At 41.0% G+C, this 20562-nt stretch overlaps 2 protein-coding genes across 2 annotated transcripts; both read right to left on the bottom strand.

Moving 5' to 3' along the window:
• Positions 1–8454: 8454 nt before the first annotated feature.
• Positions 8455–9696, bottom strand: LOC139818215 (uncharacterized). The gene has a single exon (XM_071786827.1). The coding sequence runs from the start codon at positions 9694–9696 to the stop codon at positions 8455–8457; it is 1242 nt and encodes a 413-aa protein (XP_071642928.1).
• Positions 9697–9812: 116 nt separating this feature from the next.
• On the bottom strand, positions 9813–11735 carry LOC139818214 (uncharacterized). Its single transcript, XM_071786826.1, has one exon. The coding sequence runs from the start codon at positions 11733–11735 to the stop codon at positions 9813–9815; it is 1923 nt and encodes a 640-aa protein (XP_071642927.1).
• Between the last annotated feature and the right edge of the window lie 8827 nt (positions 11736–20562).

The following is a 20562-nucleotide window of genomic DNA, read 5'->3' as shown; positions in this document are numbered from 1 at the left end:
GAGGTCTTAGGAGAGTGTTCGTTGTTCTGCTCCGGCCCGGCTGGCACTCTGGGCGTCGCGGGTTTTAATTTATTCGCGAGACCGGTAAGCAGACTATGCTGATGCACGTAAGTGTTCTCAACAGTGTCGACAAAATCTGTTTTTGCGTACTCACTCTCGTTGTAGAGTTGCCCGTAACATGCCCGAATGAGATCATGGTTTGACTCGAATTTTGCCCACAGGTCGTCGAGAATGCAGATGCGGGTGCTCACAGCGTCGAGGGTGAGCTTATCTGCACCCAGCTTCCGTAGGTTGTCCATGGAACGGAAGATGCGGCCGTGGATGTCGTGCTGGCTGCTCAGCAAGGCGCTCTGGTCCATGCTCATGACTGCGGTCGTTCTTTGCGGAAGCACTCCCGAATTCGCGGTTGCCGGTATGATCCGGCTCGAAGGACCAAAATGTTCGAGAGCGCGCGGTAGCGCGAGATAGCGCGCGGTAGAGGACGACCACAAAAGAAACGGAGAGAAACAGCAAGTACAGAAATACAAAGTTTAATGTTCAATATGTACACTTATTTACACGAGTTTCCTTTTCAGGCAAAATGCCGTGAGCGCGCACAGAGTCTAGCACGGCGAAAGCGGCGATATAGCAATTAAGCACGCGAGTGCGTAAAGCGGTGATAAGCGGTAAAGCAAAGCGGTTGTATAGAAATACTAGCGGTGTTCTATGATCTGCGAGCGAAATCGATTCCGCGGCGCAGCGGCGCGGCGGTCCTTTTAACACCTCCGAGGCGAAACTCCCTCCCTGCAGATTTCTCAGAATTTCGGGAGGGTGATTGGCCGTCGGAGTCCTGCGTCATGGAGCTGACGTCACCGGTTTCACGTGGCGACCCGACGGGGTCGTCACCTGTTTTCGAGTGCTTTGTGTATAGCATGGATCGTTCCTTTGTTCTAGCGTTGTTGTTTGACTTTATTATTGATAACAATGTTAAAGTTTCTAGAAAGCTAATCCCGAAAGATCCATGCTATACCGAATATTTCCGTGACAATTCTTGAGCGGCATTTCACGCAAATATTAATTTACTCAATTTACTGCAAGCGTGCATGTGCTGACATGCAGCCGAACGCGACTTCGTCGCGATGCTAAATTTTGCGATCTCAAACAAATATCGTCTAGTAAGTACCTACATATAAAAATAAGTGAATGTGTTAACAAATAACGATCATTATAAATTCAAATCAAAACTTAAGCAATGATTTTTTCTGTAAGCACCTTACATTGTAAACTAAACAGTCTTGGTAACTCTTAACACACAGTTATCGTTATACCTATTGTCTATGAATTACAAAAACAACTTTAAAATTTTATCAGTCTCCAAAATTCAATCAGTCTCAAAATTTCAACTTTGGGCGCGAAATTATCAAACTCAATCATTTCACTTTACAACCTTAAAATATATATTAAAGAAACGTGTGTTTTTAAAATCATTTTGCAATCTAATTTTATAGTGTTTTAGCCTATCACATGCGTCAAATTTAATTCTGTAATGTAAATATTATATTATTCACCTCTTATCGAAACTACCAGCAAAATTACAGTGAATAAGCAGAAAATCTTGCAGAGCGCAGTGTCTTCACATGGATGGCCGGAACGAACTAACAGCGCATTCGCGAGGGGTATTTCTATATATATACACATATACATTTTCCAAACTACTGCGCGCCGATTAATTAAATCGAGTCGATTTAATTCCGGGGAGGGAAGGGTTTTTAATTCTAACAATTATGGTGTTTTAAGTCCGAAAATTTAATCGGCGCGCAGTAGTTTGGAAAATTTATGTGTATATATATAGTATATAATATATATGTATACACAAACTAATATAAGGCTGCCAAAAAGACCTAGGCTTGGATCGCATGGCTTTGTTTCTAATTGATATAAATCTTAAATTGTATATAAAATAGAGGTAGAAAAGACTGAAGAATATAATAAAATTAGAAACAGCCCAATATCTTAAAATTTGCGGAAGTTAGAGCAACCACAAACATTTCATCAAAAATTCTAAATTTTATTAGAAAAGAGCAGTTTTACCAATCATCGCCAAATTCAATCCTACCTTCTTTACATGATACTCTATCGATTAAAAAAAATGCATCCCGATATCTCAAAAATTACGAAAGTTAGAGCATAAACGGACAACAAAAGCGTCACACACACACGGACATTTTGTACAGAAGTGATTTTTCGACGTTTTAGATTAGAACATTCTAACACTTTGCCAAAGATACCTGAAAACAAATTTTTTTTACGAAAGCAAAAAGTTTAATATATTTGCAACTTATATTTTATTATATATCATAATGTATATTTAATAATAATAAAATTAAAGATACGCTGAAAGAAGGAAAAGGGAGCTGAAATAATTTCAAGAAAACAAATAATGACTCAAAATAGGTGTTCGAGAGCGCGCGGTAGCGCGAGAAAGCGCGAGGTAGAAGACGACCACAAAAAAAAGGGAACAAATACCAAATTGTGAAATAAACAAATATATTCGAAAATGTCTAAAATATACAATTATTTACAGTTCTTTTCCTTTTAGCCAAGGAAGCCGTGAAGCGCGCACAGAAGCTACGGCGAGCGACGCGGCGAAAGCGTGTTCGAAGCGCGGAATAGCGAAAAGCGGTGTGCAAAGCGGAGTACGAAAAGCAGTTTTACTATGATCTGCGAGCGAAATCGGTTCCGCGGCGCAGCGGCGGTCTTTTTAACACCTCCGAGGCGAAACTCCCTCCCTGCAGATTTCCCAGAGTTTCGGGAGGGTGATTGGCCGTCGGAGTTCCGCGTCATGGAGCCGACGTCACCGGTTTCACGTGGCGACCCGACGGGGTCGTCACCTGTTTTCGAGTGCTTTGTGTATAGCATGGATCGTTCCTTTGTTCTAGCGTTGTTGTTTGACTTTATTATCGATAACAATGTTAAAGTTTCTAGAAAGCTAATCCCGAAAGATCCATGCTATACCGAATATTCCCGTGACAACTCTTATGCAACATTTTACGCGAATATTAATTTACTGCAAGCGTGCATGTGCTGACATGCAGCCGAACGCGACTTCGTCGCGATGCTAATTGTTGCGATCTCAAACAATAGGATATTTAATTCGGCAGAATTATTAAAGAAAACCAACATTTGTTGCAAGGGTAAGGAAAACTGCCAAAAACCTTACCAGTTTTCATTTAAAAAAAAAAATACATTTCTAAAGTACAAAATAAACATATTTTATAAATATTGTAATAAATTAAAATAAGTAGAAAAATTTTCAAATTAATACAGAAAAATAGCACATTTAGTAATAAAATAAAATTATTTGTAATCAACATGTTACAATTTTTTAAAACATGTTCAATAACAGAAATAAAAAATAACTTAAAAAATAAAATATTGCATCTTTGGCTTTTATCACACACATTACTATTTTGTCACATTTTTATCACATATTTTATTAAAAATATATAGATAATATATGAAAAATAAACTCTGAAAAACAAAATAAACATTTAATATGTGTATAGTAATTAAACGCTGAAAAATAAAATAAAAATTAATAATAATGTGCAGCATGTGCAGAAAGAAAATATAGGTTAGATGGGCTAGATGTAAAAATTCAAAAGTATTATGCAAAATAATACAAAAAATATTAAGCATTATCAGATGTGCATTGGTTTTTATATAAATTTTGCGTATTATGCAGTTCAAAATGCCTCACGTCAGGTTCAAACTTCATACAATTAATGTTTTTAGCTTGAAGACTTGATCGAATTACACAAATTGAAGAAAGAGTATTATTACACAATCGATTTCTTTTCTTACTTTTTACATCTGTAACAATAGAAAATATTCTTTCAGCCTCGGCATTGGAATGAGGAAAACAAAGGACTACTTCAATTAATAATTCTAAATTTGGAAACAACTTTTTCCCGTCAAAATGTTTACATTGTAATATATTATTCCACATTTCATCTATTTGTAAAGAAGCTAACTGTATTTTTTGTTGTTCGTCAAAACTTGATGGTAATATGTCCCACTCAAAAGCTAAATCTGATATGTTAACATGTTCTACTTGCTTAGCAATATGAGTTAAATATTTAATTTTATTTCTACCTTCTTTATAAAGAGCAATTTTAGGATCTAGAAAACTTAACTTTTTAAAAAATTCATTGTTATAAGGTAGACGCTTTAGCATTTCTCGAACTGCCGTAACATAGAAGTCCAAACATTTTAATTTAATTTCTTGCGCGCATTCCAAAGATAATGTTTCTAAAAAACTATCACATTCCGGTCCTATACGTATGTTATCTATATGTTGTACATTATTATCTAAATCTGAAATTGAAATATTTTCTAAATTGTCGTACTTTAAAAAATTGTCGGCTAATTGACGAATTACTTGTTGACTGCTTTCGTATAATTTATGGATTAAAATGTTACGCGATTAAAATAGTGCGTTAAAATTATTAAAATAATTTAATGCGTATTTGAGAAACAACAAATATGCTTTAATGGAATTATCATTTAAATATTGTAATATATTTTCCGCGGATTTTAATTTATCTTCTACTGTTGCTAACAAAAAATAACTTTTCAAGACTTCCCAATTTTCTAAGAGTCTAACAACGCACTTTTGTAAACAAAGCCATCTAGTTTCTGACAATTTTAATATTTTTTTTCGTTCAATTTGAAAAAAATCTTGGAATTCACCCAATATTGCACATCTCTTCGCACTGCCCGAAATATAAGTGGCAACTCCTCTAATCAAATCTTCACAAGAAGAAGGTAACTTTTTGCAAACTTTACTGGCTACAATCGCGGATGAATGGCAAATACAATTCAGTGTTATTAAATTTGGAACTTCTTCTTTAAGACGACTCATAAAAGAATTTTTGCGTCCAATCATAACTGACGCATTATCGGATGCCATTCCAACAATATTTTTTATAGGAATATGTTTTTCTTCTAAGCATTTTTTTAATTCTTCAAAAATTTTATTCGCGGAACAATCTCTTGCATCTAAAGATAATAATTCTAATAATTGAGTTGTAATTTTTTTATTCGAAGGTGATACATATCGAACAAGAAGGCACATTAATTTAGTATCTGAGATATCCGTACTCTCATCTATTAGAATAGAAAATTTACAAGTTTTTAAATGGTTTACTACTGTCTCAATTTCCCGTTTTGCAGTGACATTTTTAACAATATTTGCGCACTTATTTCGGGTTAGTGAAAAATCTTGCAGAACTTTGGGATCTTTAAAAATGTCTTTTAGCAAAGGTGATAAATGATCCGCGCATTGAAAGGCTATATTATGCTCGAAAAAAAAAGTTGCTAGTTTAATTTCTGCGCGTTTGACGTTATCTTTATGTGACAAACTATTTTCCGTATCAATATTATCAGCAGTCTTATAATTACAAGATTTTATGTTCTCGATATGTCTGACCGTTTGTGAATGTTCAACTAAATTTGTTCTGCAACATCTGATAGTTTTATTGCATGCAATGCAAAGCGCTTTATTTTCTGCAGAATGAGGAGCTAACCATCCTTTAAAGATATTTTCATCTAGCCAAGCATTTTGAAATTCTCTACTTCTACGTTTCTTAATAGCTCCTTGACCAACAGAATCCATCATGCAGCATGCACAAATATATAAATAAGTGTTATATTTACTAACTTACCTTGTGTAGGTTACATATCTAACCTCTAACCTCCTTCGACGAACCCGTCACTTTCACGCCAAGACCCGAGACTTTTGCGCCCAACGGTCGCATTATAGACAGTCGAGCGCGCGAGCTAAGTGAGAGCGACAAGGAGAGAGTAATATTCTCCCTCTCGCTCGGCACTGCCGAGCGCTGCCGACACACCGATAGACCGAGCGTCACTCTGTGTGCGCAGTGGAGGGGGGCGCATGCGCGAAAAACCGGGCCGGATTCACATCACTGATAACACAGGTTATCTGAACCGTATCTATATATATAAAATAGAATGTCTGTATGTATGTATGTATGTTCGTATGTATGTATGTCGTGTATGTTCTTTATACACTCTCAAACTATTCGACCGAATTTTTACCAAAAGTATATAAAATAAGGGTAGAATTTTCCGGGGAGTGTTATAGAGTGCATAGTTTTTTGTTACCGATCTTTTTGGGAACCGGTATCCGAAATTTTTCCAATTTTTCGGGAAATATTATAATTGACCGAATTTTAAAGAATTGTATATGAATCAGGGGTAGAATTTGTCGAGGAGTACCATAAAATGTATAATTTTTTGTTATCGATCTTTTGGGAAACCGGTATCAAAAATTTTTCCAATTTTTTGAAAAATAATTGACCGATGAAAGTATAAAATAGGGGTAGAATTTTTTGGGGAGTGTTACAGAGTGTATAGTTTTTCGTTACCGATTTTTTTGGGAACCGGTATCCGAAATTTTTTCAATTTTTCGGTAAATAATTGTCCGAATGTTTTGTAGGAAATGTTTTGATTCTGATGTAATTCCTGACATAAACGTAAAAAGTGTGTCGGGTGGCTGATTTAAAAGCGGTAACTTAACTTTTCCGTTTGAACAACACATTCCAGATGCTTGAGTTTTAAACTTTTATTATGGGATTGATAGTTATGGGGTTGGGGGCCGGGGGAGGCGGTTTTTAGTCGGTGAATAAGTCCGGCATAACCCTGGGGACCGGCCTTAGGGTATGTGTAAACATTTTCTTTTTCCAACAAAAAAAAAGCAAGATCTTAAAATTTGCAAAAGTTCCGTAGAAGAATTAACTAACCGATAAAACAAAATGGAAATAATAAATATCTACAATTAGTAGAAATCATTTTAGTAAAAACATTAATTATTTAATTGATTTTTGCTTGATAAGCTATTGTCTGATAAAGGAATTTTTTCGATTAAGGATATTGAAATACAAATGAAGTCGTTTGAAGAAAAACGACTCCCGGGCGAAGCCCAGGTAACCAGCTAGTCTAAAATAAAAATAAATTGCGCAACACTTCGTACGTCCATCTAACGCTAAAAATTCGGGACGCGACACTATTTTTTTCATAACTTCTTTACGGTTATCGTCTTCATCGCTGTTATAAGTGCTGTCCGGTGACAACGGACAATCCTCGTCGGATGAATCTACATCCATCATTGCCTCGAAATTATTGTCTATCTCTATTTTTGTTCACTGTTTTTGAAAAAAATGTTTTCTTTACACCGCCCACTTGACACAAAAACTTCAGCCCCGAGTATCAACTTTTAAGAGCCGTGATAATGTTTTTTTCTTATCGTATGCACATCGGGCACATATTACACGGAAATATCATATACAATGCTTCATGACATCTTGAACATCTTCATGACATCTTCCGCGTCTCTCAACGAAGTGTTTTAGGCGAGCGTACATGCCGAAATCAAGGTCCGATAGAGCAACCATGCACGGAGCACATAGTGCAAGTGCACCACCCGTTGCATAATAAAAATATATTACGCAATGTCTCGTACGTAAATTTAGTGCAACGATTTCCCAACGCAGCACTATTCTATCAATGACTTCTTCATGATTGTCGTCTTCATCACTGAAATAATCACTGTCGTCCGTTAACGCGCGATCCTCGTCTACATCCATATCGAAATTATTGCCATCTCCTTTATCGTGAAAAATATTCCTCTGTATTGAATACTTTACACAAAAAAAACTTTACCCCCCGAGTATAAATGTTGGCGGTTTGCGTTGCGAAAGCTAGCCGAAGACTGATCCGCAAGATGTGAATCCATAATCATCCTGGCGACAATAGATGCTATGCGTTTGTATAATTGTCGTTAGACATATTTTGTTTATACATTCCAGCAGCCGGACATCGGCGCTCGCTTTTTGTAATATGCCGCGCCATAACCGAATACCGCCGCGACAGTTAAATCGTAATCGGCAGCGGCTCTTCCTAGAAAAAACATGAAGAGGACTCCGCAACGGTTAAATCGTCGCCGGTGACAAATTTTATCAATTGTTTACCTCGGTTATTTTATCTTCAAACCGCCGTCGGACCATCGACGCTCGCTTTTGTAGTGTGAGACGCCGTAACCGAATGGCGGGTCGCAAGTTATAGAAGGGTGAGATCATTGCAGAGACAAATGTCTAACTCGCTATTTTGTTTACAGTCGCCGATAAAATTCCAGCAGCCGAACGGCGCCCGTTAGCCTTTGCAATACCCCGCGCCGGAAACGCGAACACCTACCCCCCCGCAGACCCCCTCGACCTAGAACGCGGATACCTACCCCTCCTCGGCGGACCACCATTGGCGTAGAACGCGGACACCTCCCCCTCCCCCCCTCGGCGGTACCCCTTGTCAACGATATGTTCATCAATATTTAATAAACAACATCCGAGCGACGCGGTTGCGAACGAAGGTCTTCCATCGATGCGGGGAAGAGCGGATCTAACACAGGGCCACCCGGGCATCGGACCAGGCGTACTCGGCGTCGATTTCTATGTGTCCCTGCAGGACCCGGCGGACGTACGCGAGCAGATTCGCGAGAAGTACCGCAGCGCAGAGCTCTAAACGGGGAAGGGAAATAGCGCGCAATGGAGCCACCTTAGATTTCGCACAAAGTATCGCGACCCCGGTCTCCGCCGGAGCGACCGTACGCAAGTACACGACAGCCCCATATCCCTGCTCGCTCGCATCGCAAAAGCCATGCAATTCGTGCCGAAAGTTCGCGCCCGAGGGAAAGGTACGGGGTATTCGCAGGGGGGCCAACGCGTCGAACTCGGATTTATATCGTTCCCACTGATGGCGAACATCTGATGGGGGTTCGTCGTCCCACTCGAGCTTCAAGGTCCACAACCGTTGGATCAATCGTTTTGCGGTAAAGGTCAACGGCGCCAAGAATCCTAATGGATCAAATATGCGTGCTACCTCCGACAGTATCGTTCGCTTAGTGCATCCTCGCGTCAGAGGGTTTAGCTGAAACCCGAAACTGTCCGACTGCGAGTGCCAACGAAGACCCAGAACCTTAAGCGCTTGATTGTCGGCCGACTCGAAGGAAAGCGTCCTCTGACTACAGATTTCCGGATCGAGGCCACCCAACGCGGCGGGGTGGCTACTCGCCCACTTCCGCAACTCAAATCCAGCACTTCGAAAGAGCTCGAGCAATTGATCGCGGAGCGCAACAGCTCGCTCGACGGTGCGGACACTGACGACGACGTCGTCCACGTAGAGAGACTCGATCAGCGCCGCGTACACCAACGGGTACTTACTCCGATTGTCGTGGGCCAATTTGAGCAAACAATAAATCGCCAGAAACGGAGAGGCCGTGGTACCGAATGTGACCGTCGTGAGTATGTAATCGAGGATCGGTTCCGATTCCGAAAAGCGCCAGACGATGCGCTGATAATTGCGATGCTCCGGGTGGATCCGAATCTGCCGGAACATTTGCTTTACGTCCGCGGTAATGGCCACGGGCTCCGCGCGAAAGAGAAGTAGAACCGCGACTATGTCGGGCTGCAATTTCGGGCCACTGAGCAAGGTATCGTTTAAGGATAGCCCGTTCGGGCATTTCGACGAAGCATCGAAAACTACGCGAAGTTTTGTGGTCGCGCTGTCCAGCTTGTAAACCCCGTGATGGGGCAAATAGTACACGCGACCGTCCGCGGGAAAAGGATCGCTCGCCAGTTCCATGTGGCCGCTATCTAAATAGTCCTGCATAAACGCGTTATAGCCCTCTCGAAACTCCCCATTAGACCTGAAACGACGCTCGAGTGCGCGCAGTCGATTGACGGCTATCGGTCGCGAATCTACGAACGTAGGGGGGTCCGATATGAGACAACAAAGCGACCCGAAGGGTCGCGATAGGTGGTTTGGTCGAATATCTCCCTGCAACGCCGATCCTGTTCGGAGCAAGGAATAGATTCGGGAACCTCCTCCAATTTCCAGAACTGCCCCACCGCGGCGTCAATCGACTCGATAGTGGTGGCGAAGGAGTGCACGGATTGCGTGTGAAGTGAAGGAGAGACCGCGCCCATCAAAACCCAGCCGAATGCTGTGTTAAAGGCGTCCGGTTCCCCGATTTTACCGGTACGCCGACCGTCGCGCAACACGGACACAAAGGATTCCGCCCCCAGCAGAATATCGATGGAGCCGGGCAAATAAAATTCCGGATCTGCGAGGGGCAGCCCTCGCAGGTGATTCCACGGTTTGGAATCGACACGGCTACCAGGCAACGGCGAGGTGATGCGAGGGAGGACGGTGGCTTCCACCGGAAATCGAATGTCGGGCTTATTTCGCACCCGGATTACGAATGAGGTGAGGCCTCTCGTAGTGGCGGCCCTCGTTTCGCCGACGCCCATCACCGTCGCACGATGCCTTGCCCGAGCGAAGCCGCCCCGCTGAAGGCAGCTTTCCGTGACGAAATTCGCCTGACTCGCGCTATCGAGCAATATACGAACCGGGAAGGCGCTGCCGTGAGCGTCGAGCGCCTCCGCACGAACCGTCGAGAGCAGGACTACTCGATTCGAAACGCTCGCCAGAGAGACGATCGGGTTATCGCCCGTATCCGCCGGAGCCGCGGGGCTGTCCGCGACTGGAGTGACCGCCGAGGCGGCCTCGAGCGATGGGACGCTGGCCTGCCCGAAGTGCAGGAGCGAGTGATGCTTTGCCTGACAATGCCGGCAGGTAAACGGGCTAGAGCAATTCCTCAAGTTATGTCCCGCGCGGAGGCAGTTTAGGCAGAGTCCCGATTCGCGAGCGAAATTGTGCCGCTCCCGGACCGAGAGCTGCAGGAACACGGGGCACTTAGCCAGCAAATGCTGCTCCGTACACTTAGGGCACGCGGCGTTTTGGACGACGAGCGAAGTGGTCGACGCGGCCTTCTTTTTACTCGGTTGCGCCGAAGAGCCCGACGCCGACGCGAGAACCGTGCAGTATCCCGCTAGAAATCTCGTTAATTGATCATACCGCGGCGATTCCACGGTCATGTGGGCCGCTTCGAACTTCTCCCGGAGCGTGGGAGTGAGCTTTTCGAGTAAATGATTAAGCAGCATAAAGTCCCACGCGTCGACCGGATAATCCAGCATACTCAGGGCGCGCGTGTTTTCGGTGAACACGTCCAGTAACGCGCGGAGGAATTCGGCGGAATCCGCAACCAACGGTTTGGCGTGTACGAACGAACGCCAGTACTGCGTCGCTAATTTGCGCCTATTCTGGTAGCGCTCCCGAAGCGCATCATACGCGATCTCGTAATTTTCCGCGGTCAATGGCAGGTTTCTCACCACGCCGAGAGCCTCCCCCGATAGCGAGGCCAACAAATATTGATATTTCTCGATCGCGGACACACTGCGATTTTCGTGGATCGCCTGGTTATACAGCGCGATAAAAGACGGCCATTTGTCAAGATCACCGTTGAATTGAGGAAGGGCGATCTTCGGTAATTTAATCGCGGAGTGATGCGCCGGCGGCGCGCCCCGCGCGGAGTCGTCGGTCTCCCGCGCGGGAACGAAGCTTTCGTAACGCCCTATTACCGCGAACCGCATTGTGTCAAAGTCATTACGTATCACGTCTTCTTGGGCGAATTCTTCATCCGTAGCGTCTTGGATTATTTGGAGGTGGGCCTCCTCAAAATCCTGAACTAATTGCGCTACCGCCGGATACCGAACAAGGAATGTTGGCCTCATGGCCACGTTGTCTACCGCGAGCATCGAATATTGATGCACTTCCTGCATGCGCCGAATGCACAGCTCGCGGCGCCGCGCGCTGCTGCCTCGAGTCATCTTGAAACCGGAGTACAAGATGTACTTGTCTCAAATTGAAGCCGCTCGTGAACGCGCGACGCTATGCTCGTCAGCCGGTAGCGAAAATATATACACAACGCACGAAACGAAGCAACGAGTTCGAAAGTCGAGAGAATTCAGGGGGTGGCAGCCAGCACAACAAACGCAAGAAGTATGTCTCGCTCCGGAATGCGGAGACCAAATAAGCATGAGCGAAAGCCGCGCCGCTCGCCAAGGTCGAGGGGGGGCGGACGACTCGAGTTCGAAAACAAAAGTTGATGGCGATGAAAATTCACGAATAGTCGATCGCCTTTCGCAATTAATTTTTCAAATGCAAAATCCGCAACGATTATGCTAAGATTAGCTCGAGAGATCGGAGTAATGGCGTGCGCGCGAAAACAACGAATACGCGGATATATTCGCCGCGACGTGCCGTGCGACGTGCGGGCAAGATATATCACGCGAAAGGCACACCCCGATTATCCGATTTCAATGTCCCGATGGACCGCGAGATCAATGTTCGATTAATGAACCAAACTAGGTGGTCGAGTGATAGCACGCGCGCAAGCAATTACTCCTACGCGGATATCTTCGTCGCCACGTGCCGAGTGCGACGAAGGACGAGAGATATCACGCAGGGCAAGGGGGCACGCGCCGATCACACGATGCAAGAAAATTCGAATGATGGCCCGCACGCAGGCGAGACCACAATAACGCACGCCGATTAGTCGAATGCAATGACAAACGCTCAAGCGGAGTTCCGATGAATCGCGCGAAAGGTCGGCGGAAGCTTCTAGACGCGAGAAAGAAAGATCCGGCTCGAAGGACCAATGCTCCGGGGGGTGTTAATCGCCCCGGATTTGCGATCGGTCGATGAGATTTCGCGGTTCGAAGGACCAGAGGGGCAATCCCCTCACAAGTTTAATTAGGCGAATAAAGCGAAAGCAAGCGAAAAGCGACTCACCGTATCGTTGCCCGATGGTCTTGTGGTGGCCTCGTGGCGTCCGGTCCTCCCTGTGGTGATGGAGAGCGGAAGGCGTGCAGCAGGCTAGGATGTGCAGGCACTCACGTGCCGAGGCAGGCAGGCAGGCAAAACGTGCAATACGGCAAGCAGGCGATATAGCAGGCACATGTGCAAGAGGCAAGCACTCAAGCCCGAGATTACTGAGACGACTTGTCGAGCTCCGAAATTGCGAATTCACTCGGTTACTCCGAACTGTGCGAGCGCAAGGCGAGTGTGTGTTCTCGAGTCCACGTTTGAACAGCGAATCCTCCCACGGTACTCCTCGGCTCGCGCACCTGCGAATAGCGGCCGGAGCGAGTACTCATGGTTCCAAATAATTGCGGGCCACCCGTGGGCGGGCAGCACGAGTCGGGTGAGTCGCGCGAGTGTTGCTATCTGTCGCGATCCGCCAACGTCTCGCGCGAGTCACGAAAAACACGATTTCGTACGTTACTTGTACGCGCAACTTATCAACTAATATGTACAACAATTACTAATGACACGGACATCTAATATGTACAGGCGAGCGCCAAACAATAATAGTAATTAATAAATAAAAACTTATTTTTAATCTTAAAAATTAAAAACACAATATTAGTTATCTGTTGTTCAATACTCTCTATCTCATCGTTCCATGCAACTACTTGAATTCTTCTTCCACTACCGTTATTGATATAAAATTTAAAAAATCTGTTTTGTTTTTGATCACCTACAGACCGAGGAGCCTCTATGCCGTCAACATATCCTATTACTTCACTATAATATCAATTATATTGCACGTCTCGTTCTCGATGATAATATTGCAGTCATGCTTGTCATGCCTAACATCACAACGTTTAACGCCTAGTAATTTTTGAATAGATAGCGCTCTCCGCCATTTTATCTCTAGGATGATTTCCTTCTATCTTCATATTGTTTCGTTGTGCCGAAGCATCAATACGTTTTTCGAGTAGAGTCCTCAAAAACGTTCTAGTATATTAAATCTATTATATCTTTTAGAATGCCAAACCACGACAAGAAGAAACGGTCGAGATCACGGTCCAAAGACGACCATCGACATAAGCAAAGGCGTGAAAAAAAATTCACTGATATGCAAAACCAGTTAAATAACCTAAGAAAGGCTATCGAGACGTTGGTACAAGTTAAAAAAAAAAACAGACCAGCAAATCAGTCTGTAGAGATTGAGACTGATAATACTAAGATAACCGGTAAGTAAAGCTCCATACGAGCGATTTCTCAGTAGGGAGGTTCCTTTTATCTAAGGAGGTTATGTCTCAATCATTCCATACGAATATTGAGAGTCAGCGTCCACACGACAATGACAGGGTATTTTTGTGAATTAGTTCAATAAGAACCGACATTTTCACAATAAACACAATAAGTGTTGCCCAATTAACTCCTCCTTGTCTCCATTCTGCCGTAGCTACCACAGATGTCGAGGAGATGAAAGACTCAAATACTGAGGTAATCGGCGGAAGTATTCAGGAGAAACAATCGTCTGAGGATATTTCTGAGGAGCCAACATTAAGAGATAATGTTTTGGAAGTATTAGGAATGGACTCAAATGAATCTAAATTCAAAGACGTTAATTATCATCCAGAACTAAAAAACACATGGTCAAAATGGATGAAACAAGGTCAGAGAAGGCCAAAGAAAAACAAAGAAATTATAAAACTCTACAACCGTAAAGAAGATTTGTACACAGAAGCACCAAAAATGAATTTGGAAATCGTCCCACTCCTCTCAAAAATGGCCAAAAAGAGAGACGAACATTTTTTTAGAGACGCAAAACTGCGTTGGCACAGGACTAGCCGCCTTAGGAGTCTCATAGATTCTCCAGAAGAAGGACTAGATGAAGATATCTTCACAAACTACTTAAGCCATGCTGATCAAATCCTGACAGATGTCTTCCATCAACAGTCGGTGGCTTGGAAATCGTTCATTACCCCACAGCTTAATAAGAATATTAAACCCACTGTCGACGCGATGATTTCTGATGAGTGGGTTTATGGCAATAACCTTAAGGAAAAAGTCAAGGACGCAAAAGAGATCGAAAAGCCTTGCGCAGAAATGAAGGATAAAGTCCAACAGAAAAATTCGTCAAAATCGAACCGGGGAAACTACAAGTACCCACCTGCGAATTATCGACAGATGAGCTACCAACAAAAACATCGACAGTTCAGATTCAAGAAGAGAATCCCCCAAAAGTCGACACAGAGTTAATCCAAAAAGAACTCTCAGACGACGAGCCAGTCATCATCCAAGAAATAAGCCAGGTAGACAAGCAGAGATGGGCGGCAGTAAATACTTTCGTCTCCAAATTACACATTCAATTACATCAATTACATCAATTACACATTTACCACTTTTACCATTTGTAATTGAAATCCATTTAATTATCCATTGCTTTCAGCATTTGTAATTAAGATCCATTTAATTATCCATTGTTTTCAGCATTTGTAATTAAGTTCCATTTAATTACTCATTATTTTGAACATTTGTAATCGATGCTGACAGTAATTGGTGCTCAAAGTAATTAAATTATACTCATGTAATGTAATTACATTCATATAACTTAATTATATTTATGTAATTTAATTACATTTATGTAATTTAATTACAATTATGTAATTTAATTACATTTATGTAATTTAATTACATTTATGTAATTTAATTATATTTATGTAATTTAATTACTTATTTATAATTAAACTAACTATTCTCGAAGATCAGCTTGTTCCAACAATTTTAAGAGTAAATTCAGACATTTCGCGATAGAGTGATCGAATTTAACCTGTGTGAAGTTAGCACCCCATTTTTTAAATTTTGAAATTCCAAAGTTGTTCCGGGTTGTTCTAGACTTGTTCTAAATTGTTCCAGAAAGTCAAATTTTTAAAATAAAAATGTTCATAGAAAATTAATAAAAACAATTTTTTGACCTGGCACCCCATTTTTCGAAAATCAAACTTTTTAAGGTTGTTCCTGTTTCAGGTTGTTTTAGTTGTTCTAAACATTGTTCCAAAATATTAGTTTGATTGGTCAAAACTTTAAGAGATATTAAAAAAAGAAAAATTTTGGAAATAACAGTTTTTGGCCATTTATTCGTAAACAAAATGACATAAAACTGTTGATTTAGAACATATTTATAACCGCGTAGAACAACTCAGAACAAAATTTTTAAGACCAGAACAAGAACCTAAAGGGCACTTTACTTTTCATCGGAAAATTTTGTTTTTCCAATTCCTTAGTTAAAAATCTTGTTCTAAGCTTTCCGCGTTAAAACTCTCGTATTCTCTACTGGAACAACTCAGAACAAACAAAAATTTTAAGACCAGAACTAAAACCTAAAGGGCACTTTACTCTTTATCGAAAAAATTTATTTTTCGAATTTCTGACCGAACAGCTGACTGCCACAAACAATATACTGCTATTCTACAAAATATTTTCTTTAGAACATATCAGCATTAATGCAAACCAAAAAGCAGAGACATATAAATGCACCAATACTTAAACAATGTAATAATTACATTGTTTAAGTATTGGTGCCAAATGATGAATAAAAATTCAAGTTTTTACAAGGTACAAAACTATGGTAGTAATTTTCAAGCTCACAGAAGTATCTCATTAAAATTCTATCTATTTTTAGTATTCAGAAGCTGAAATATACATGACATTAAATTAATATTACAAATATATCTTAATAATCACATTTTCCGACCTCTTGATTCCTTTGTTTCCATGTAACCATAAATTCTGGTTACCACCTAACTAGGATTTCTGCGTGTCGTTTTCCGGTTAAAAATTAATCAGTTTCTGCGCTGCGTTAGCCTTAAATAGGACTCGCTTCTCGAAATGCGCATCAGTCAGTCGGTTGAATTTTGGAATATCTATCATTGTGGCATAACTGAATAGTCGCTCTACTGGTGCCGACGACGGCAACGGCGTGTTATATCGCAAGAAAAGCTTCCAAATTAGCGGAAAATCTTTCAAGCTTTCAAGACTCGGGTCATGTTATAAATCTACAGATCTCGACTTCAGCTTCTCCATGTTGGTAAAAGATTTCCGGCTGCTCAGTTGCAGCGGAGACTGGACCAAAATCGAAATAGTCGTCATCGACCATACGCTCAGCCTCGAGTACAGGATCTCGAGCGCGAGCTTTTTCGTCAGATACGACTTTGAGAACAAGATCACGCACTTTTTGTTGAGTGGCTTGGTCCAAACACGTCAGCCAACGTGTTCTGAATTTTGGATGAGTCACTGCCGCTATTGCAGCGAGTTTTCCGGCTCCCTTAATTTTGAAAAAGTTTTTGAATCGAAATTCGAGCGAGCTTTTTATAGCCTCAAGCAAAAGCTGGCATATCGCGATCGTGTTTTTGCTTAGCAAGTAGTCAACTTTTCTTCTTAAAGAAACTAATGTGGGTAAAAGGTACCCGTAAAAACTTTCACCCTGCAAGTAACTTTCACCCTGCAAGATATCGATCGCTTTTGCTAACGGTTTCGTACATTCGATGTATTCTTCGAGGTATTCAAAGTCCGAGTGCCTGAGTGGATTTCTCAACTGAACAATTTGGTTCATATCGCGATGAAGTATTTTGTCTTTGAGCTGAATTAATCTTTTTAAAGAGTCGTAGAGTGAATTCCACCGAGTTATTACGGGTCTGAGCAATGCTTTGCCTAAGTATAACTTCAAAGCCTCATTTGTTTTCGGCGATCTCAGTGATTTCCATAACCAATTGCATCGGTCGAGAGCGTCCATATGTACGTCAGCGAGATTTTGTGATTCTTGGATCGCCTTGATAATATCCGTCGTCGCTATGAGTTGCAAAGTGTGACTAGCACAACGAATATGAAAAGGCAAGCGATTATGGAGCTCTTCAGTATAATCAAAAACTTCGTTCTCGAGTGGTTCTTCCGGCAGAACATCTTCATCGGTACTGATACTTTCGGAACTGTCTCCATTAGCACTATTATCGTCGCGATGTTCAGCTTTAAAAAAACAAAATGTTGCGTAATAAAATATTGTGACGAACATGTTATTGTTATAAGTAGAGGATTTGGTGCAAATTTTGACGACTCGAAAAACTGAGAGTACTACTCCGGTCGTAGATCTAATTGAATTTACATTGATATTTGATTTACGTCAGAATTCGATAAATTTGCGATCGACATTTGCCAGAAACAAAGTCTGCATTTTACGATATCTGGTTAATTACGAATTTCTGAACTTGATAAATGGTGAATATGACCCATGTGAGCGACGATGGAAATAACCAACATTTTTTTTATTAACCTAACCTCACAGTCGTGACTAATTACACTGTTCAACAAAAAATGAACTAATTCAGTTTTTTCGCCATAGACCCCATATTTAACCATAAATATCTTATTAACCATAGCCGACACGAAAAACTCCTGAGGGCTGAAAGTCCTAACAACATACTTAATTTTGATTGCAATAAAACTTCTCCAGCACGTTACATATTGTTGTTATAATATGACAAAATACGTGAAAATAGCCATTTTTGCAACTTTAACTGCAAATTTCTCAAAATTGTAACGTGATAGAGCATTTTGAAGACCGGATTCGTATTCAGCATCCAAAAAACTATAGGAAACGACTAGTCTCGTCCTGGTGTTTTTTTTTTTAACAGTGTTATCATCTTCTGTGGTAGTTTATTCAAATTTTACACTGCACCGAGCGATCAGACTGCCCATATTTATTACATGATTTTGAAAAACAAAAATAATCTAAAATTGCTCCAACTTCTCTGTATTTAAAAAAATATCCTGAATAACATACCAGAAAGAAAGACGTCATCGACGTCTATTCCAAAAACTTTGAAAGCTTTAACGAAATTCGATCCGTTATCGGTAACTGTCGCTATGATGTTATCGTTATTCAAGCCAAAGGAGGCATGGATTTCGACAAGTACATCTGCAATCGTTGTGTGTGAATGAGTACCGGGGAAACGCATACACGCAATAGCCGCCGATTTACGTTCGAGAGTTCCTTCATCGATCTATTAAACCAATAAATAAATAAGTGATTTTGTCATTTCATCAGATAACCAATAATATTTACAAATAGTTACACGTTAGTGCAAAATTCTCCGCCCTTAAATTGAGTATTAAGATAAACTTTTTGAGGTTAGTACTAAAAGACCCTAGTTCACGAGAAAATGAAGATATAACGACTCTAATTACACCGGTATCCTTAGGGTAGTTCTCGCAGAAAATACAAAAACGAAGATTTTTTGGTAAATTTGCGATGAAATGAAAGATAAATAATATCAAAATGTGTTTCGACAGTTTTAAATAGTTCTACAGCTTGAGACATATATCAGTACATAACCATTGTTAATTTTACATAATGACAGTTTTTTCTGCGACTGTTAAACGTTTCTGTTTTGCAGATTAAATAAACGAGTAAAAAAACTATGCTTTTGATGCACTAGAAATTTTTAAAAATACGAAAAACCAGGATGGTTTAACGTGCCCAATTATAATAATAAAAGAGCCGAAAAAAACAATACTTGCTACACCAAACTAAAACGTAAGTACAACCTCAATAAATATATACAATGATACAATGTTAAATAAGCCACAAAATTGCGATATTTTTATTATTTATAAATTGCAGCAAACGCTTACGAAAAAAATAATTCGCAGAATAACGAATGCTGTTTCTGTAACTTTTATTAGCGATAAAATTCATTTGTTCAAATTTAACGTACCAGAGTTAGAAATAGATATATGTTTTCCCATTTGATATATGTATGCATTGTCTACCTTAAAATGGGACGACCTAGATCTCGGACTTAAAGGATTTATATTAAGAATGCAAATACCCAGTGGACTGTAACGCCGATAAATCGCCGGTTCATTCCCGTCCAAATATCCGCCGTTGTGCAAAAATGTTTGTTTGTGGAAATCGCGTTTCGAATTTTGGTCAAATTCTCTGTGCATATAGCGTCGATTTTCGAGCCGAGTGTACGCCTAGACATGTGTTTCACGGAAGCATCACCTGCTTTTATTTTCAAATCTAGAAATTAGAGTATATCATATTGTGTAGTTTTTAGTATTAGAAGCATTATTTCATATGTTTGACGCTTCTATAAAACTCTTTTGCAGACTAATGCATTTTGTGTTTACCATCAAACATTCTGCGAAATGCTGGCATCTCCACAGTTTACAACGGCGCTCCACTTTCTAGAATATAATACGAAATGTCCCGATCAAACTGCTCTTGGTTGAACGAACATGTGCGTTTACAAGCCGGTGGTTCCTTATTATTCAATCGCTGCCGTTTAATTTTCGTATAATCTTTGTATTGGCCGTACAACGCAGCATGTCGTCTCTACAAATTCATAACACGGAATATTATATCCCTTTTAGGCAATCCAGTACACGTAAGTATAGTGGTTTCGTTTAACATTAAAGCATAAATAATGTTAACATACTCTTAAGTGTGTTGTATAGTTTGACGATACTGTGAGCCTACCAGTTATAGCTTTGGTAGGTACACACGTCTTGCAGACAGCTACAATATTACCGTCAGGCGTGGATTGTTCGAAATTTGCTTTAACATATTTGCCGTCCAAATAGGGCCTTTTTGCACACTCTATGCGAAAAGCTTTTTCTTCTTCGGGGATATTCTCAGGAACGTTTGTAGGCAAATACTCGTCAATTGACAACTGACTCAAGGAAGCTATATAATTATCGTAATTTCCGGGCAATGGTTGATTAATATCTCCTAGATCATTAACGTTGACTGGA

This window comes from Temnothorax longispinosus, chromosome 8 (assembly GCF_030848805.1).
Source record: "Temnothorax longispinosus isolate EJ_2023e chromosome 8, Tlon_JGU_v1, whole genome shotgun sequence".
In the NCBI taxonomy this organism is placed as follows: Eukaryota; Metazoa; Arthropoda; class Insecta; order Hymenoptera; family Formicidae; genus Temnothorax; species Temnothorax longispinosus.
Note: the sequence above shows the minus strand (reverse complement) of the source record. Positions and strands in the feature narration are given on the sequence as shown.

Coding starts and splice junctions, on each gene's coding strand:
- LOC139818214 (XM_071786826.1), bottom strand. CDS start 11,735: ATGCAGGAAGTGCATCAATATTCGATGCTCGCGGTAGACAACGTGGCC.
- LOC139818215 (XM_071786827.1), bottom strand. CDS start 9,696: ATGGAACTGGCGAGCGATCCTTTTCCCGCGGACGGTCGCGTGTACTAT.